The sequence below is a fragment of the Diceros bicornis genome, chromosome 6 (assembly GCF_020826845.1).
Source record: "Diceros bicornis minor isolate mBicDic1 chromosome 6, mDicBic1.mat.cur, whole genome shotgun sequence".
NCBI classification, from domain to species: domain Eukaryota; kingdom Metazoa; phylum Chordata; class Mammalia; order Perissodactyla; family Rhinocerotidae; genus Diceros; species Diceros bicornis.
This window is the reverse complement of record NC_080745.1, coordinates 85,190,164-85,211,569: the sequence shown is the minus strand read 5'-3', so window position 1 is coordinate 85,211,569 and position 21,406 is coordinate 85,190,164. Positions and strand designations below refer to the sequence as shown.

The 21,406-nt window shown below is 48.3% G+C and overlaps 1 protein-coding gene across 1 annotated transcript in view; it reads right to left on the bottom strand.

Moving 5' to 3' along the window:
• Positions 1-19,873, bottom strand: part of LOC131407632 (deleted in malignant brain tumors 1 protein-like) — a 69,859-nt gene extending 49,986 nt beyond the window's left edge. Inside the window, exons 1-7 of the mRNA XM_058544389.1 lie at positions 19,852-19,873; positions 18,844-19,173; positions 13,616-13,628; positions 12,840-12,870; positions 11,881-12,220; positions 5,378-5,380; positions 4,902-5,213 (exon numbers count right to left, since the gene is read on the bottom strand). Coding sequence (XP_058400372.1) covers positions 4,902-5,213; positions 5,378-5,380; positions 11,881-12,220; positions 12,840-12,870; positions 13,616-13,628; positions 18,844-19,173; positions 19,852-19,873 — 1,051 coding nt within the window. The remainder of the gene's footprint in view (positions 1-4,901; positions 5,214-5,377; positions 5,381-11,880; positions 12,221-12,839; positions 12,871-13,615; positions 13,629-18,843; positions 19,174-19,851) is intronic.
• Positions 19,874-21,406: the final 1,533 nt, after the last annotated feature.

The window sequence follows — 21,406 nt, the reverse complement described above, 5'->3', positions numbered from 1 at the left end:
TGATGTCCCAGCTGTCATCAGACACCGTGCCCCGGGAACCCTGGGACAGGACTTCCACCTGCCCCTGACACCGATCACCTGCGTGCCGCAGCCTCAGGGCTAAACCCGATTCGGTCCCTAGAGGAAGGCACAGCATTTCTCTCGTATGTTCCAACTGAGAGACAAGGTCTCAGGCCTCTAAAGCATTCATAATCCTTCCCAGTAGACAAAGATCCCCGAGAGAATCACTGCCCGGGATGGACCCTTAACATGCCTTGAGTTAGTGTTCTTCGTGCTTCAACTGCAGTGACTGCTCTGCCAAAACCCAATCCACTAGAGCTTCTGAAGGAAAAGTACACACGCCTCAGTTTGCCTCCTGGAGAGGACCTGGAAACGATTCATCTTTTATGATGCTTTCGTGCCAAAATCGACTTAATACAAAGAGATCTGCCATGTTTAAATTCTTACTAAACTGTCTCACAAGGTTGCTTTCACGATCCCTTGTTTCTTACTTCCTGATACGGGGAGGGTTAAGGCATCTGACAAACTTCTCAGATACTTTTCCAAGGTCAAGTCCCGCCGGGAGCAGCCATCAGGGTCAGAGGCTTGAAGCTCTCTAACAGAACCAACAGGCCAGTGAGGGTCCTTGATGTCAGAGAACTGCGCCACTGGAGCAGTCTCCACCTGGAACGTGGGGCCCACAAGGGACTCTTCCAGCTGCCCTGCCTGATGTTGTTGACGGCCCATTAAGAGGACCAGTGAGGCCAGGTGGCTACACACCCCTGAAAATGAAGAAGCAATTCACAATAGAAACAGGCAGCCAGAGGATTCTTTCAACAGACACCATAGTACCAGGAAGGGTCTGCCCCAGCACATCCCCACCTCATTTCCGACATACCATCCCTACTCCCACATTCAAGGGCAAGCTGACAGACGTGCCCGAGAGAATCCTCCAGTCAGAACTCTGCTATTTGAACACAGTTCAGAGGACACCATGCGATTCCCACTGCCAGGCTCCAGGCATCTTGCTTAGTCACGTGGCAGTTAATGTCAGAATCTGCATCCAGCTCAGAAGCTCTGAGCTCCAGAGTCTTGACAACACTCATCCACAGCACCAAACAGAACACTGAAGGTGTCCCTGCTTGGGCTGTGTCCATGCATTTTGAATGAACCCTTTTGCGCAGATTACTGAGACCAACTTGCACTCTTCCAACAGTCAACCACATAGTCCTAGAGGAGGCTGGCTGCCATTTTGGGAACGGTGGTAAATCGCCTGGAGAAAGAAGCTTCTACTTCTTTGTTTTCCAGGAAATGGAAACAGACTGTTCTCTAGCACCGGGGATCAGTGTTCAAGATAGCTAAGCTGTCCGAATGGACCAAAACAGGAGCCACAAAGAGATCTCTCCAGATATTCCCACAAAGAACTAGCCACTTTCCTGGGGAGCTGGTACCTTTCCATCTGGATTCAGCCATTGTCCCAAACCCCCCGAAGAACCTGTTGTGCACATTAGGACATTGTGTACATTATTGCTCTACTGGGGGACAAATCGAAAGGCTTGAGCATTGAAAACAAGCAAGGTATCGTCCTATATCTACAGGATGGGCCACTCTAGTTATTCTAGGAGAGAAGCCTAAGGAGATTGTATAGCGACTCCAACAGCACTTTCTCCAACAGAGAAAGTCCTCTGGGACGTAAGCAAATGTTTACTAAGAGTTATTGCATCTTCCTAGTTTCTTGAAGACAATACCATGTCTTCCTATTCATATGCACTATCGCATTCAATCCTTCCCCCAACCCCATCATTCCCACCTACAGATGAGGACACTGAGGTGCAGACATGCTCAAAGAAGCCCAAGGACACACAGACTCCAGCTCTACTGTCCATGCTTTTAGCTATCATCCCGAGCTGCCTTTTGTCACAGCCACTGCCTGCTACCAGCCCACTCCTTGTGGTTCTTGCAAGGAAGGTGGTCCATGCCAACCTACCTTCCATACACCCGCCACAACTTGGTTTTCAACTGGCAGTCACCCAGCAGCCTTGACTAAGATTCTGTATTGTTTTTCCTCTGATTTTCAGCACCATTCCAAGAGAAGAAACTTTTTGATCCTTGTGGTTTCCGTCTCTAATCTATCACAAGCAACCAGGTTAGTTCATTCTCTCAGGTCCTATCTCTTCTCTGTCATAGAGTCTCTCCTGTAGAGGGGAGTTTAAGGATTCTGTGGATGGGAGCCTTATCTGAGCCGTCTCCATGGAGTCTCGTTGTCCCCAAGCCAATGGCCAGCCTAAGAGGATGGTACAGACGGACAGGATGCCTCAAGTGGAGATGGTCCCAGATTGCTCATTGTTTCATGGGTCAGCTCAAGACGGGACCAAGGATGTGCACCCCAGAGATTTACTCCTGAATATATCTCTGGATTTGCCTCCACCATCTCCACCCAGATTGAGACAAGGACTTAGAAGGCAAACAAGGACTGGGACCGACTGCAGCTGTCCCCACATTTGCCACAAAGTCAGGAAGTGTTCGACCACCAATGGCAGGCAATACTTCCAAAACTTCGTTGATAAGCAGTTTTTTTTTCCCTAGAGCTTCCGAAAATGTTTCAAGGGCACAGTTTGGGAAATGCGAACTAGAAAAATCCTCCCATCGGGGCACTTACCCTGGCTAGCTACAATATTAGGATGGCTAAGCCTGCAGGAGGAGGAGTATCTGACAGCTGGGGGAGGGTGGCTACTGTTAACCTAAGTCTATCCGTTCCCTCAAGTTCCTGACAACAGCGACAGTGAATGACAGAGAAGCACTCTTCCTTCCTGCTCTGTCTGACTGACTCCTACACCGGCTCTGGACCTCAGTTCACCTGGGACTTTCTAGAGACCGCTCTCTCTCTGATGGCTTGAGCACGTCTCTCTTGCCGAGTGCCTCTTGCTCCAGCATTTATCACGGCTGTAATATTAACGGAATGCTCAGTCGATCAACGTCTATCTTGCCATTACACCCTACGTCCCTGAAGGCAGGGAACGTGTTCCCCTGAAACAACACAGAGAGAGGCCACGCTTTGGTCTTTCCTGCTTAGAAGGGTCCTGGTAGGACTGGATCTTGTGGAATGAGGTGGGAAGGATATTGAGGCCATGTTGAATGGTATGTAAAAGTTCACTGCTAGCAATGCACCTGTGAACATGTCTTTCTACCAAAAAGTCACACTTCTGATGTAGCCAAGAACCATTTGGGAAAATGTTCAAAACCTAAATTCACTTGACATTTAGCAAAATATAGGCATTAATAAGAAAACAAGTAAAAATAGGTAGCGCTTACAATAGTCATCCATATCTTCTATCACTTCCTTTCCAAACTATTAGCCAAGTCATGCTTCCATAATTCTATTGCAAACACAAAAACTTAATTCACGACTGGGCCATGCAGCATGGATGTTCCATGTGTGGTCTGCCGATCATCCTTATTGTTGGCTCTATAAAAATGCCGATTCCTGAGACCCACCCCAGGTCCTCCAAATCAGAGACTCTGGACCAGGGTAAAGCGAATTCCAAGGACCTCGCATTCAAACAAATACCACAGTTGATTCTGATGTGCACTGAAATTTGAGTCAAAGGCAAAATAAAATTGAGGAAGAACATAACTGTACGACCCCAAAGTCCACTTATGCTATACATTCAAGATGTTTCTATTACCTTTGTATTTCTAGAAGGGAAACAAATCATACCATTCATTTAAGTTCCATGAGGCAGTATTTACTCTTAAGATAAAAATAATTGTGTAGAATGAAGAATAAATTATACACAAAATACAACATATACTTTTCAGAGTACTTACCATTTGTTGTGAGAAGATCTGAGTGGGAAACTACAAAGGAATAGAAGAAAAATGAGACACATGTGTGGTTCATCCACAGGGATCCTGACCGAGAAATCCACCTTTGAACCCTTGCTTTTCTTACACTTGACTCTGAAGTAGAGACATAGCAACTTCGGGGAAATCAATTTCAACAGGTCTATAATCTGATTTCGAAATTTAATTCCAATTGATAAAGATTTCTGGAGTCTCTCGTGGGTGCACCACAAAATGCCAAAATCGTCCCGGGATGTGGTGATGAAAAAAAAAACTGGCTCTTGATACCTTAAATTCAAGTTCAATGAAACACTAATAATTTGTACATTAGTTTCTGTGTATTTCCTGCTGCAGGTATTTCTTTATTTCATTAAAAGAGAAATTAACCTTTCATCACTGCAGAAGAATAAATGAGGCTTGTGCAAAAATGTGGACCCATTGCTTTTCTTACTTCTTTGAGCAAAGTTAGCCTGACAGCTTGTACTAACAGGCATGAGGAGTTGAGGTTGAGGGCTTGGATTTAATTTACCGGTTCTCGACTAACTGAATGGAACGGCTAAGAGCACAGATTAGTAAATATTTGATCATTTAGACCAACAAAGTCAAGTAATTTTGTGTTGACAGAGACACTGGGAGATAAAAATTTCTCTCCTTTCCCAGAAAACGACAGAGATGATCACTATTGAGACTTACTAGGTATCATAGGATTATTGGGAGAATTAAATGAGAAAATCCAGATAAAATGCTGATCGTACTGACTGGCACATTGCCAGCAGCCAACAAGCGTGAGCTACTACTGCAATGAGATTATGATGATGACCGTGAGTATACAATTTCCATCACTCGCTGTCTTAAGTATTTCATTATCTCATTTGGTCCTCACGGCAACCCTTGATGGAAGAGTTTCCTCGTCTTAAGAGAAGTAAACTGAAGCGCTTAGAGGTAAAATAACTTGCCCAAGGTACCACTATTATTTCCATTTTCCTGATGGAGACACCAAGGTTGGAGAAGGATAGGCATCTTTACTATTGTGCCTCTGCCCTGTGCTACATCCTTTGTACTACCTCTTGGAGGCCCACCTGAGCAGATGACGCTGGCGTCTTCCCCGTGGCCGCAGTTGTGCGAGAGCCAGCCGTTGTGGGGGCAGCTCCACAGGTAGGACTCGTGTCCTGAGCAGCCTACTTCGTCCAGGACAATAGGCCCTGAGCCATGACCGAAGCGGGCACTTCCTGGGGCGGACGTGGCCTGGCCACAGCCCAGCTGCCTGCACACCACGTTGGCATCATTGGTGTCCCAGCCGTCGTCACACACGGTGCCCCACGAGCCCCGGTACAGGACCTCCACCCGGCCCTGACACCGGCCCTCTCCGTTCACCAGCCTCAAGGCCACATCTAGAGGAAAGCACGGAGATTTCACTGTCTGTCCCTTCTGAGGGACAAAATGCCGGGTCTGCGTGAGATGCAGAGCCCTTCACAGTGAGCGGGGATCCAGAAAAGACTGGACAATCAAACCGATTCCTCGACTTGTTTTTGTGTTTGAACTTAACAAGCTAAACATTCTGCCTCTTCAGTGGAGTTTGGGCAACCTTGTATCCTGAGGGGCTTTCGTGGTGACATCTCTTTCAGGTCCCACTTCTGCCTCCGGCCTGACCTCTCAAGTCCAGTTCCAAGCATGAAAAGCTTGTCCTGCCTGTGGCACAGCACTTTCCCCCCACCATGGGAGCACCCATCGTGTGCCCGGCACTACCATGGGGATTGCTCCCCACTCAGAAAGTAGAGCAATAACATTCCGACTGTCAGCGAGAGAGCCAGGCTTGCCTCTAAAAGGCCTGTGTCCCTGCACACTTTGGACATCTCTTCTCCTCCGTCTCACACCACAAGGCACGGAGTTTCAAAGTTTAATCATGGCAGACGGTTTTGAGCATTTCCTAAATGGGAACCTCTGCTCATATTCAAGAGCTTGATATACGTCATCTTAGTAAATCCTCAAAACAACCCTGTGGGGAAACTGAGGCTCAAGAAGGTGACCCCAGATCAAATGACTCGTGAGTGACAGGGGCAGGATACGTACTCAGGCCGTTGCTCTTAACCATTTCACCTTTCTGCCTCCTGATATTGTTTTTAACATTTGAACAATTTGGCCCAAGTCACGCTCTGTGCTTTGGCACAAGCCGGCACACTCATGCACTCACAGGACTAAATGAGAGGAGGAAATAGTGAGCAGGAGAAGTTACCGTGTAAGGCATCACCTGAGGCAGAAGTATCCACCGTATTGCCATGACGTGATAAAAGTTCTAGAAAAGGATATAAAAAATAAGCGATTACATCCAGAGAGATTCGGTTAGATGCTGCTGTTCCAAACTGCCTCTGCTGCCCTCCTGAGTGGCTGCAACGCCTGCTGGACACCCAGAAGGCCTGCCTGGGGCGCCGAGATCTTAGGAAGTGGGTGTGGCTGCGCTCAGGGTGGACTGGGGACTGTGGGCCTGTCTTCCGGTCAGAGCGGAACCTCGCAAGGAAGGGGCTGAGGGCCCGGGTGGACCCCAACAGAGGAGGCCCTTCCTGTCCTGCATCTAAAACCCAGCAGGATTCTCTGCAGCCGTCCCCCCTGAGTCCTTCGGGCTGGCCTTGGGTCCCACAACCTCCCAGTCGCAGAGTTTAATTACCTGTTGGCGTCTGCGTCTCCACAGAAGTGCTTTCCATGGTTGTTGCTAAAAATAAAGAGAAAAAGGCCCAATGAGAGCTCCTCTGAACACAAACATTAAATCTGACGCCCTTGCTCATTGGAGCAAGGCCGGGGGGTTGCATCACACTTCACTTTGGAGGCTTAGCTGGCCCTGTCACTCCTAAATTAATTCACTCAGCGAATATGGACTAATCTCTGACCGCACACGAGGCACTGCGCTAAACGTCGGGGAGAAAGAAGGGATCCATCGTAGAGGGTGAGGCTCAGTCCTCTGGAGCTCAGAGACTACTCAGCAGCCAGACTTGGTCACCGGCCAAGGAGGAGCAGAGACTGGGGGGGAGCGGGACTCTCAGATGGAGCAAGTCGTGGGCTTGGGAGAAGGGCAAGAGCAATCCAAAGAGGAAAGAGGAACGGGTATTTCTTTGCGCTGACAAAGCTGGGTGACAGTCGAGATGCCTGCAGACCATGTTGGCCTCATTGATGTCCCAGCTGTCATCAGACACCGTGCCCCGGGAACCCTGGGACAGGACTTCCACCTGCCCCTGACACCGATCACCTGCGTGCCGCAGCCTCAGGGCTAAACCCGATTCGGTCCCTAGAGGAAGGCACAGCATTTCTCTCGTATGTTCCAACTGAGAGACAAGGTCTCAGGCCTCTAAAGCATTCATAATCCTTCCCAGTAGACAAAGATCCCCGAGAGAATCACTGCCCGGGATGGACCCTTAACATGCCTTGAGTTAGTGTTCTTCGTGCTTCAACTGCAGTGACTGCTCTGCCAAAACCCAATCCACTAGAGCTTCTGAAGGAAAAGTACACACGCCTCAGTTTGCCTCCTGGAGAGGACCTGGAAACGATTCATCTTTTATGATGCTTTCGTGCCAAAATCGACTTAATACAAAGAGATCTGCCATGTTTAAATTCTTACTAAACTGTCTCACAAGGTTGCTTTCACGATCCCTTGTTTCTTACTTCCTGATACGGGGAGGGTTAAGGCATCTGACAAACTTCTCAGATACTTTTCCAAGGTCAAGTCCCGCCGGGAGCAGCCATCAGGGTCAGAGGCTTGAAGCTCTCTAACAGAACCAACAGGCCAGTGAGGGTCCTTGATGTCAGAGAACTGCGCCACTGGAGCAGTCTCCACCTGGAACGTGGGGCCCACAAGGGACTCTTCCAGCTGCCCTGCCTGATGTTGTTGACGGCCCATTAAGAGGACCAGTGAGGCCAGGTGGCTACACACCCCTGAAAATGAAGAAGCAATTCACAATAGAAACAGGCAGCCAGAGGATTCTTTCAACAGACACCATAGTACCAGGAAGGGTCTGCCCCAGCACATCCCCACCTCATTTCCGACATACCATCCCTACTCCCACATTCAAGGGCAAGCTGACAGACGTGCCCGAGAGAATCCTCCAGTCAGAACTCTGCTATTTGAACACAGTTCAGAGGACACCATGCGATTCCCACTGCCAGGCTCCAGGCATCTTGCTTAGTCACGTGGCAGTTAATGTCAGAATCTGCATCCAGCTCAGAAGCTCTGAGCTCCAGAGTCTTGACAACACTCATCCACAGCACCAAACAGAACACTGAAGGTGTCCCTGCTTGGGCTGTGTCCATGCATTTTGAATGAACCCTTTTGCGCAGATTACTGAGACCAACTTGCACTCTTCCAACAGTCAACCACATAGTCCTAGAGGAGGCTGGCTGCCATTTTGGGAACGGTGGTAAATCGCCTGGAGAAAGAAGCTTCTACTTCTTTGTTTTCCAGGAAATGGAAACAGACTGTTCTCTAGCACCGGGGATCAGTGTTCAAGATAGCTAAGCTGTCCGAATGGACCAAAACAGGAGCCACAAAGAGATCTCTCCAGATATTCCCACAAAGAACTAGCCACTTTCCTGGGGAGCTGGTACCTTTCCATCTGGATTCAGCCATTGTCCCAAACCCCCCGAAGAACCTGTTGTGCACATTAGGACATTGTGTACATTATTGCTCTACTGGGGGACAAATCGAAAGGCTTGAGCATTGAAAACAAGCAAGGTATCGTCCTATATCTACAGGATGGGCCACTCTAGTTATTCTAGGAGAGAAGCCTAAGGAGATTGTATAGCGACTCCAACAGCACTTTCTCCAACAGAGAAAGTCCTCTGGGACGTAAGCAAATGTTTACTAAGAGTTATTGCATCTTCCTAGTTTCTTGAAGACAATACCATGTCTTCCTATTCATATGCACTATCGCATTCAATCCTTCCCCCAACCCCATCATTCCCACCTACAGATGAGGACACTGAGGTGCAGACATGCTCAAAGAAGCCCAAGGACACACAGACTCCAGCTCTACTGTCCATGCTTTTAGCTATCATCCCGAGCTGCCTTTTGTCACAGCCACTGCCTGCTACCAGCCCACTCCTTGTGGTTCTTGCAAGGAAGGTGGTCCATGCCAACCTACCTTCCATACACCCGCCACAACTTGGTTTTCAACTGGCAGTCACCCAGCAGCCTTGACTAAGATTCTGTATTGTTTTTCCTCTGATTTTCAGCACCATTCCAAGAGAAGAAACTTTTTGATCCTTGTGGTTTCCGTCTCTAATCTGTCACAAGCAACCAGGTTAGTTCATTCTCTCAGGTCCTATCTCTTCTCTGTCATAGAGTCTCTCCTGTAGAGGGGAGTTTAAGGATTCTGTGGATGGGAGCCTTATCTGAGCCGTCTCCATGGAGTCTCGTTGTCCCCAAGCCAATGGCCAGCCTAAGAGGATGGTACAGACGGACAGGATGCCTCAAGTGGAGATGGTCCCAGATTGCTCATTGTTTCATGGGTCAGCTCAAGACGGGACCAAGGATGTGCACCCCAGAGATTTACTCCTGAATATATCTCTGGATTTGCCTCCACCATCTCCACCCAGATTGAGACAAGGACTTAGAAGGCAAACAAGGACTGGGACCGACTGCAGCTGTCCCCACATTTGCCACAAAGTCAGGAAGTGTTCGACCACCAATGGCAGGCAATACTTCCAAAACTTCGTTGATAAGCAGTTTTTTTTTTCCCTAGAGCTTCCGAAAATGTTTCAAGGGCACAGTTTGGGAAATGCGAACTAGAAAAATCCTCCCATCGGGGCACTTACCCTGGCTAGCTACAATATTAGGATGGCTAAGCCTGCAGGAGGAGGAGTATCTGACAGCTGGGGGAGGGTGGCTACTGTTAACCTAAGTCTATCCGTTCCCTCAAGTTCCTGACAACAGCGACAGTGAATGACAGAGAAGCACTCTTCCTTCCTGCTCTGTCTGACTGACTCCTACACCGGCTCTGGACCTCAGTTCACCTGGGACTTTCTAGAGACCGCTCTCTCTCTGACGGCTTGAGCACGTCTCTCTTGCCGAGTGCCTCTTGCTCAAGCATTTATCACGGCTGTAATATTAACGGAATGCTCAGTCGATCAACGTCTATCTTGCCATTACACCCTACGTCCCTGAAGGCAGGGAACGTGTTCCCCTGAAACAACACAGAGAGAGGCCACGCTGTGGTCTTTCCTGCTTAGAAGGGTCCTGGTAGGACTGGATCTTGTGGAATGAGGTGGGAAGGATATTGAGGCCATGTTGAATGGTATGTAAAAGTTCACTGCTAGCAATGCACCTGTGGACATGTCTTTCTACCAAAAAGTCACACTTCTGATGTAGCCAAGAACCATTTGGGAAAATGTTCAAAACCTAAGTTCACTTGACATTTAGCAAAATATAGGCATTAATAAAAAAACAAGTAAAAATAGGTAGCGCTTACAATAGTCATCCATATCTTCTATCACTTCCTTTCCAAACTATTAGCCAAGTCATGCTTCCATAATTCTATTGCAAACACAAAAACTTAATTCATGACTGGGCCATGCAGCATGGATGTTCCATGTGTGGTCTGCCGATCATCCTTATTGTTGGCTCTATAAAAATGCCGATTCCTGAGACCCACCCCAGGTCCTCCAAATCAGAGACTCTGGACCAGGGTAAAGCGAATTCCAAAGACCTCGCATTCAAACAAATACCACAGTTGATTCTGATGTGCACTGAAATTTGAGTCAAAGGCAAAATAAAATTGAGGAAGAACATAACTGTACGACCCCAAAGTCCACTTATGCTATGCATTCAAGATGTTTCTATTTCCTTTGTATTTCTAGAAGGGAAACAAATCATACCATTCATTTAAGTTCCATGAGGCAGTATTTACTCTTAAGATAAAAATAATTGTGTAGAATGAAGAATAAATTATACACAAAATACAACATATACTTTTCAGAGTACTTACCATTTGTTGTGAGAAGATCTGAGTGGGAAACTACAAAGGAATAGAAGAAAAATGAGACACATGTGTGGTTCATCCACAGGGATCCTGACCGAGAAATCCACCTTTGAACCCTTGCTTTTCTTACACTTGACTCTGAAGTAGAGACATAGCAACTTCGGGGAAATCAATTTCAACAGGTCTATAATCTGATTTCGAAATTTAATTCCAATTGATAAAGATTTCTGGAGTCTCTCGTGGGTGCACCACAAAATGCCAAAATCGTCCCGGGATGTGGTGATGAAAAAAAAAACTGGCTCTTGATACCTTAAATTCAAGTTCAATGAAACACTAATAATTTGTACATTAGTTTCTGTGTATTTCCTGCTGCAGGTATTTCTTTATTTCATTAAAAGAGAAATTAACCTTTCATCACTGCAGAAGAATAAATGAGGCTTGTGCAAAAATGTGGACCCATTGCTTTTCTTACTTCTTTGAGCAAAGTTAGCCTGTGCAGCTTGTACTAACAGGCATGAGGAGTTGAGGTTGAGGGCTTGGATTTAATTTACCGGTTCTCGACTAACTGAATGGAACGGCTAAGAGCACAGATTAGTAAATATTTGATCATTTAGACCAACAAAGTCAAGTAATTTTGTGTTGACAGAGACACTGGGAGATAAAAATTTCTCTCCTTTCCCAGAAAACGACAGAGATGATCACTATTGAGACTTACTAGGTATCATAGGGTTATTGGGAGAATTAAATGAGAAAATCCAGATAAAATGCTTATTGCACTGACTGGCACATTGCCAGCAGGTAACAAGCATGAGCTACTATGGCAACGAAATGATGATGACCGTGAGTATACAATTTCCACTACTCGTTGTCTTAAGTAATTGATTTTCTAATTTGGACTCATGGCAACCCTTGATGGAAGAGTTCCTTATCTTAAGAGAAGTAAAGTGAAGCACTTAGAGGTAAAATAACTTGCCCAAGGTACCACTATTATTTCCATTTTCCCGATGGAGACACCAAGGTTGGAGAAGGATAGGCATCCTTACTATTGTGCCTCTGCCCTGTGCTGCATCATTTGTACTACCTCTTGGAGGCCCACCTGAGCAGATGACGCTGGCGTCTTCCCCGTGGCTGCAGTTGTGCGAGAGCCAGCCGTTGTGAGGGCAGCTCCACAGGTAGGACTCGTTTCCAGAGCAGCCCACATTGTCCAAGACAATACGCCCTGAGCCCTGACCAAAGCGGGCACTTCCTGGCGCTGACAGAGCTGGGCCACAGTCGAGCTGCCTGCACACCACGTTGGCGTCATGGGTGTCCCAGTCGTCGTCACACACGGTGCCCCACGAGCCCCGGTACAGGACCTCCACCCGGCCCTGACACCGGCCTTCTCCGTTCACCAGCCTCAAGGCCACATCTAGAGGAAAGCACGGAGATTTCACTGTCTGTCCCTTCTGAGGGACAAGATGCCCGGCCTGCGTGAGATGCAGAGCCCTTCACAGTGAGCGGAGATCCAGAAAAGACTAGACAATCAAACGGGTTCCTCGCCCTGTTTCTGTGTTTGAAATTAAGAAGCTAAACATTCTGCCTCTTCAGTGGAGTTGGGGCAACCTTGTATCCTGAGGGGCTTTCGTGGTGACATCTCTTTCAGGTCCCACTTCTGCCTCCCGCCTGACCTCTCAAGTCCAGTTCCAATCACGAAAAGCTTATGCTGCCTGTGGCACAGCCCTTTCCCCCAACCTTGGGAGCACCTACCGTGTGCCCCGCACTGCCATGGGGATTGCTCCCCACTCAGAAAGTAGAGCAATAACATTCTGGCTGTCAGCGAGAGAGCCAGGCTTGCTTCTAAAAGGCCTGTGTCCCTGCACACTTGGGACATCTCTTCTCCTCCGTCACACACCAAAAGGCACGGAGTTTTAAAGTTTAATCATGGCAGACGGTTTTGAGCATTTCCTAAATGGGAACCTCTGCTCATATTCAAGAGCTTGATATACGTCATCTTAGTTCATCCTCAAAACAACCCTGTGGGGAAACTGAGGCTCAAGAAGGTGACCCCAGATCAACTGACTCGTGAGTGACAGGGGCAGGATACGTACTCAGGCCGTTGCTCTTAACCATTTCACCTTTCTGCCTCCTGATATTGTTTTTAACATTTGAACAATTTGGCCCAAGTCACGCTCTGTGCTTTGGCCCCAGCCGGCACACTCATGCACTCACAGGACTAAATGAGAGGAGGAAATAGTGAGCAGGAGAAGTTACCGTGTAAGGTATCACCTGAGGCAGAAGTATCCACCGTATTGCCATGACGTGATAAAAGTTCTAGAAAAGGATATAAAAAATAAGCGATTACATCCAGAGAGATTCGGTTAGATGCTCCTGTTCCAAACTGCCTCTGCTGCCCTCCTGAGTGGCTGTAAGCCCTGCTGGACACCCAGAAGGCCCGCCTGGGGCGCCGAGATCTTAGGAAGTGGGTGTGGCTGCGCTCAGGGTGGACTGGGGACTGTGGGCCTGTCTTCCAGTCAGAGCGGAACCTCACAAGGAAGGGGCTGAGGGCCCAGGTGGACCCCCACAGAGGAGGCCCTTCCTGTCCTGCATCTAAAACCCAGCAGGATTCTCTGCAGCCGTCCCCCCTGAGTCCTTCGGGCTGGCCTTGGGTCCCACAACCTCCCAGTCGCAGAGTTTAATTACCTGTTGGCGTCTGCGTCTCCACAGAAGTGCTTTCCATGGTTGTTGCTAAAAATAAAGAGAAAAAGGCCCAATGAGAGCTCCTCTGAACACAAACATTAAATCTGACGCCCTTGCTCATTGGAGCAAGGGCGGGGGGCTGCATCACACTTCACTTTGGAGGCTTAGCTGGCCCCGTCACTCCTAAATTAATTCACTCAGCGAATATGGACTACTCTCTGACCGCACACGAGGCACTGCGCTAAACGTCGGGGAGAAAGAAGGGATCCAGCGTAGAGGGTTAGGCTCAGTCCTCTGGAGCTCAGAGACTACTCAGCAGCCAGACTAGGTCACCGGCCAAGGAGGAGCAGAGAGTGGGGGGGAGCGGGACTCTCAGATGGAGCAAGTCGTGGGCTTGGGTGAAGGGCAAGAGCAATCCAAAGAGGAAAGAGGAACGGGTATTTCTTTGCGCTGACAAAGCTGGGCCACAGTCGAGCTGCCTGCGGACCACGTTGGCCTCATTGATGTCCCAGCTGTCATCAGACACCGTGCCCCGGGAACCCTGGGATAGGACCTCCACCTGCCCCTGACACCGATCACCTGCGTTCCGCAGCCTCAGGGCTAAACCCGATTCGGTCCCTAGAGGAAGGCACAGCATTTCTCTCGTATGTTCCAACTGAGAGACAAGGTCTCAGGCCTCTAAAGCATTCATAATCCTTCCCAGTAGACAAAGATCCCCGAGAGAATCACTGCCCGGGATGGACCCTTAACATGCCTTGAGTTAGAGTTCTTCGTGCTTCAACTGCAGTGACTGCTCTGCCAAAACCCAATCCACTAGAGCTTCTGAAGGAAAAGTACACACGCCTCAGTTTGCCTCCTGGAGAGGACCTGGAAACGATTCATCTTTTATGATGCTTTCGTGCCAAAATCGACTTAATACAAAGAGATCTGCCATGTTTAAATTCTTACTAAACTGTCTGACAAGGTTGCTTTCACGATCCCTTGTTTCTTACTTCCTGATACGGGGAGGGTTAAGGCATCTGACAAACTTCTCAGATACTTTTCCAAGGTCAAGTCCCGCCGGGAGCAGCCATCAGGGTCAGAGGCTTGAAGCTCTCTAACAGAACCAACAGGCCAGTGAGGGTCCTTGATGTCAGAGAACTGCGCCACTGGAACAGTCTCTCCACCTGGAACGTGGGGCCCACAAGGGACTCTTCCAGCTGCCCTGCCTGATGTTGTTGACGGCCCATTAAGAGGGCCAGTGAGGCCAGGTGGCTACACACCCCTGAAAATGAAGAAGCAATTCACAATAGAAACAGGCAGCCAGAGGATTCTTTCAACAGACACCACAGTACCAGGAAGGGTCTGCCCCAGCACATCCCCACCTCATTTCCGACATACCATCCCTACTCCCACATTCAAGGGCAAGCTGACAGACGTGCCCGAGAGAATCCTCCAGTCAGAACTCTGCTATTTGAACACAGTTCAGAGGACACCATGCGATTCCCACTGCCAGGCTCCAGGCATCTTGCTTAGTCACGTGGCAGTCAATGTCAGAATCTGCATCCAGCTCAGAAGCTCTGAGCTCCAGAGTCTTGACAACACTCATCCACAGCACCAAACAGAACACTGAAGGTGTCCCTGCTTGGGCTGTGTCCATGCATTTTGAATGAACCCTTTTGCGCAGATTACTGAGACCAACTTGCACTCTTCCAACAGTCAACCACATAGTCCTAGAGGAGGCCGGTTGCCATTTTGGGAACGGTGGTAAATCGCCTGGAGAAAGAAGCTTCTACTTCTTTGTTTTCCAGGAAATGGAAACAGACTGTTCTCTAGCACCGGGGATCAGTGTTCAAGATAGCTAAGCTGTCCGAATGGACCAAAACAGGAGCCACAAAGAGATCTCTCCAGATATTCCCACAAAGAACTAGCCACTTTCCTGGGGAGCTGGTACCTTTCCATCTGGATTCAGCCATTGTCCCAAACCCCCCGAAGAACCTGTTGTGCACATTAGGACATTGTGTACATTATTGCTCTACTGGGGGACAAATCGAAGGGCTTGAGCATTGAAAACAAGCAAGGTATCGTCCTATATCTACAGGATGGGCCACTCTAGTTAGTCTAGGAGAGAAGCCTAAGGAGATTGTATAGCGACTCCAACAGCACTTTCTCCAACAGAGAAAGTCCTCTGGGACGTAAGCAAATGTTTACTGAAGAGTTATTGCATCTTCCTAGTTTCTTGAAGACAATACCATGTCTTCCTATTCATATGCACTATCGCATTCAATCCTTCCCCCAACCCCATCATTCCCACCTACAGATGAGGACACTGAGGTGCAGACATGCTCAAAGAAGCCCAAGGACACACAGACTCCAGCTCTACTGTCCATGCTTTTAGCTATCATCCCGAGCTGCCTTTTGTCACAGCCACTGCCTGCTACCAGCCCACTCCTTGTGGTTCTTGCAAGGAAGGTGGTCCATGCCAACCTACCTTCCATACACCCGCCACAACTTGGTTTTCAACTGGCAGTCACCCAGCAGCCTTGACTAAGATTCTGTATTGTTTTTCCTCTGATTTTCAGCACCATTCCAAGAGAAGAAACTTTTTGATCCTTGTGGTTTCCGTCTCTAATCTGTCACAAGCAACCAGGTTAGTTCATTCTCTCAGGTCCTATCTCTTCTCTGTCATAGAGTCTCTCCCGTAGAGGGGAGTTTAAGGATTCTGTGGATGGGAGCCTTATCTGAGCCGTCTCCATGGAGTCTCGTTGTCCCCAAGCCAATGGCCAGCCTAAGAGGATGGTACAGAGGGACAGGATGCCTCAAGTGGAGATGGTCCCAGATTGCTCATTGTTTCATGGGTCAGCTCAAGACGGGACCAAGGATGTGCACCCCAGAGATTTACTCCTGAATATATCTCTGGCTTTGCCTCCACCATCTCCATCCAGATTGAGACAAGGACTTAGAAGGCAAACAAGAACTGGGACCGACTGCAGCTGTCCCCACATTTGCCACAAAGTCAGGAAGTGTTCGACCACCAACGGCAGGCAATACTTCCAAAACTTCGTTGATAAGCAGTTTCTTTTTTCCTAGAGCTTCCGAAAATGTTTCAAGGGCACAGTTTGGGAAATGCGAACTAGAAAAATCCTCCCATCGGGGCACTTACCCTGGCTAGCTACAATATTAGGGTGGCTAAGCCTGCAGGAGGAGGAGTATCTGACAGCTGGGGGAGGGTGGCTACTGTTAACCTAAGTCTATCCGTTCCCTCCAGTTCCTGACAGCAGCGACAGTGAATAACAGAGAAGCACTCTTCCCTCCTGCTCTGTCTGGTTGACTCCTACACTGGCTCTGGACCTCAGTTCACCTGGGACTTTCTAGAGACCGCTCTCTCTCTGACGGCTTGAGCACGTCTCTCTTGCCGAGTGCCTCTTGCTCCAGCATTTATCACGGCTGTAATATTAACGGAATGCTCAGTCGATCAACGTCTATCTTGCCATTAGACCCTACGTCCCTGAAGGCAGGGAACGCGTTCCCCTGAAACAACACAGACAAGGTCCACGCTGTGGTCTTTCCTGCTTAGAAGGGTCCTGGTAGGACTGGATCTTGTGGAATGAGGTGGGAAGGATATTGAGGCCATGTTGAAAGGTATGTAAAAGTTCACTGCTAGCAATGCACCTGTGGACATGTCTTTCTACCAAAAAGTCACACTTCTGATGTAGCCAAGAACCATTTGGGAAAATGTTCAAAACCTAAATTCACTTGACATTTAGCAAAATATAGGCATTAATAAAAAAACAAGTAAAAATAGGTAGCGCTTACAATAGTCATCCATATCTTCTATCACTTCCTTTCCAAACTATTAGCCAAGTCATGCTTCCATAATTCTATTGCAAACACAAAAACTTAATTCATGACTGGGCCATGCAGCATGGATGTTCCATGTGTGGTCTGCCGATCATCCTTATTGTTGGCTCTATAAAAATGCCGATTCCTGAGACCCACCCCAGGTCCTCCAAATCAGAGACTCTGGACCAGGGTAAAGCGAATTCCAAGGACCTCGCATTCAAACAAATACCACAGTTGATTCTGATGTGCACTGAAATTTGAGTCAAAGGCAAAATAAAATTGAGGAAGAACATAACTGTACGACCCCAAAGTCCACTTATGCTATGCATTCAAGATGTTTCTATTTCCTTTGTATTTCTAGAAGGGAAACAAATCATACCATTCATTTAAGTTCCATGAGGCAGTATTTACTCTTAAGATAAAAATAATTGTGTAGACTGAAGAATAAATTATACACAAAATACAACATATACTTTTCAGAGTACTTACCATTTGTTGTGAGAAGATCTGAGTGGGAAACTACAAAGGAATAGAAGAAAAATGAGACACATGTGTGGTTCATCCACAGGGATCCTGACCGAGAAATCCACCTTTGAACCCTTGCTTTTCTTACACTTGACTCTGAAGTAGAGACATAGCAACTTCGGGGAAATCAATTTCAACAGGTCTATAATCTGATTTCGAAATTTAAGTCCAATTGATAAAGATTTCTGGAGTCTCTCGTGGGTGCACCACAAAATGCCAAAATCGTCCCGGGATGTGGTGATGAAAAAAAAAACTGGCTCTTGATACCTTAAATTCAAGTTCAATGAAACACTAATAATTTGTACATTAGTTTCTGTGTATTTCCTGCTGCAGGTATTTCTTTATTTCATTAAAAGAGAAATTAACCTTTCATCACTGCAGAAGAATAAATGAGGCTTGTGCAAAAATGTGGACCCATTGCTTTTCTTACTTCTTTGAGCAAAGTTAGCCTGTGCAGCTTGTACTAACAGGCATGAGGAGTTGAGGTTGAGGGCTTGGATTTAATTTACCGGTTCTCGACTAACTGAATGGAACGGCTAAGAGCACAGATTAGTAAATATTTGATCATTTAGACCAACAAAGTCAAGTAATTTTGTGTTGACAGAGACACTGGGAGATAAAAATTTCTCTCCTTTCCCAGAAAACGACAGAGATGATCACTATTGAGACTTACTAGGTATCATAGGGTTATTGGGAGAATTAAATGAGAAAATCCAGATAAAATGCTTATTGCACTGACTGGCACATTGCCAGCAGGTAACAAGCATGAGCTACTATGGCAACGAAATGATGATGACCGTGAGTATACAATTTCCACTACTCGTTGTCTTAAGTAATTGATTTTCTAATTTGGACTCATGGCAACCCTTGATGGAAGAGTTCCTCATCTTAAGAGAAGTAAAGTGAAGCACTTAGAGGTAAAATAACTTGCCCAAGGTACCACTATTATTTCCATTTTCCCGATGGAGACACCAAGGTTGGAGAAGGATAGGCATCCTTACTATTGTGCCTCTGCCCTGTGCTGCATCATTTGTACTACCTCTTGGAGGCCCACCTGAGCAGATGACGCTGGCGTCTTCCCCGTGGCCGCAGTTGTGCGAGAGCCAGCCGTTGTGAGGGCAGCTCCACAGGTAGGACTCGTTTCCAGAGCAGCCCACATTGTCCAAGACAATACGCCCTGAGCCCTGACCAAAGCGGGCGCTTCCTGGCGCTGACAGAGCTGGGCCACAGTCGAGCTGCCTGCACACCACGTTGGCGTCATGGGTGTCCCAGTCGTCGTCACACACGGTGCCCCACGAGCCCCGGTACAGGACCTCCACCCGGCCCTGACACCGGCCCTCTCCGTTCACCAGCCTCAAGGCCACATCTAGAGGAAAGCACAGAGATTTCACTGTCTGTCCCTTCTGAGGGACAAGATGCCCGGCCTGCGTGAGATGCAAGCCCTTCACAGTGAGCGGAGATCCAGAAAAGACTAGACAATCAAACGGGTTCCTCGCCCTGTTTCTGTGTTTGAAATTAAGAAGCTAAACATTCTGCCTCTTCAGTGGAGTTGGGGCAACCTGTATCCTGAGGGGCTTTCGTGGTGACATCTCTTTCAGGTCCCACTTCTGCCTCCCGCCTGACCTCTCAAGTCCAGTTCCAATCACGAAAAGCTTATGCTGCCTGTGGCACAGCCCTTTCCCCCAACCTTGGGAGCACCTACCGTGTGCCCCGCACTGCCATGGGGATTGCTCCCCACTCAGAAAGTAGAGCAATAACATTCTGGCTGTCAGCGAGAGAGCCAGGCTTGCTTCTAAAAGGCCTGTGTCCCTGCACACTTGGGACATCTCTTCTCCTCCCTCACACACACCACAAGGCACGGAGTTTTAAAGTTTAATCATGGCAGACGGTTTTGAGCATTTCCTAAATGGGAACCTCTGCTCATATTCAAGAGCTTGATATACGTCATCTTAGTTCATCCTCAAAACAACCCTGTGGGGAAACTGAGGTTCAAGAAGGTGACCCCAGATCAACTGACTCGTGAGTGAAGGGGCAGGATACGTACTCAGGCCGTTGCTCTTAACCATTTCACCTTTCTGCCTCCTGATATTGTTTTTAACATTTGAACAATTTGGCCCAAGTCACGCTCTGTGCTTTGGCACAAGCCGGCACACTCATGCACTCACAGGACTAAATGAGAGGAGGAAATAGTGAGCAGGAGAGTTACCGAGTAAGGCATCACCTGAGGCAGAAGTATCCACCGTATTGCCATGACGTGATAAAAGTTCTAGAAAAGGATATAAAAAATAAGCGATTACATCCAGAGAGACTCGGTTAGATGCTCCTGTTCCAAACTGCCTCTGCTGCCCTCCTGAGTGGCTGTAAGCCCTGCTGGACACCCAGAAGGCCTGCCTGGGGCGCCGAGATCTTAGGAAGTGGGTGTGGCTGCGCTCAGGGTGGACTGGGGACTGTGGGCTTGTCTTCCGGTCAGAGCGGAACCTCGCAAGGAAGGGGCTGAGGGCCCAGGTGGACCCCCACAGAGGAGGCCCTTCCTGTCCTGCATCTAAAACCCAGCAGGATTCTCTGCAGCCGTCCCCCCTGAGTCCTTCGGGCTGGCCTTGGGTCCCACAACCTCCCAGTCGCAGAGTTTAATTACCTGTTGGCGTCTGCGTCTCCACAGAAGTGCTTTCCATGGTTGTTGCTAAAAATAAAGAGAAAAAGGCCCAATGAGAGCTCCTCTGAACACAAACATTAAATCTGACGCCCTTGCTCATTGGAGCAAGGGCGGGGGACTGCATCACACTTCACTTTGGAGGCTTAGCTGGCCCCGTCACTCCTAAATTAATTCACTCAGCGAATATGGACTACTCTCTGACCGCACACGAGGCACTGCGCTAAACGTCGGGGAGAGAGAAGGGATCCATCGTAGAGGGTGAGGCTCAGTCCTCTGGAGCTCAGAGACTACTCAGCAGCCAGACTTGGTCACCGGCCAAGGAGGAGCAGAGAGTGGGGGGGAGCGGGACTCTCAGATGGAGCAAGTCGTGGGCTTGGGAGAAGGGCAAGAGCAATCCAAAGAGGAAAGAGGAACGGGTATTTCTTTGCGCTGACAAAGCTGGGCCACAGTCAAGCTGCCTGCGGACCACGTTGGCCTCATTGATGTCCCAGCTGGCATCAGACACCGTGCCCCGGGAACCCTGGGACAGGACCTCCACCTGCCCCTGACACCGATCACCTGCGTGCCGCAGCCTCAGGGCTAAACCCGATTCGGTCCCTAGAGGAAGGCACAGCATTTCTCTCGTATGTTCCAACTGAGAGACAAGGTCTCAGGCCTCTAAAGCATTCATAATCCTTCCCAGTAGACAAAGATCCCCGAGAGAATCACTGCCCGGGATGGACCCTTAACATGCCTTGAGTTAGAGTTCTTCGTGCTTCAACTGCAGTGACTGCTCTGCCAAAACCCAATCCACTAGAGCTTCTGAAGGAAAAGTACACACGCCTCAGTTTGCCTCCTGGAGAGGACCTGGAAACGATTCATCTTTTATGATGCTTTCGTGCCAAAATCGACTTAATACAAAGAGATCTGCCATGTTTAAATTCTTACTAAACTGTCTGACAAGGTT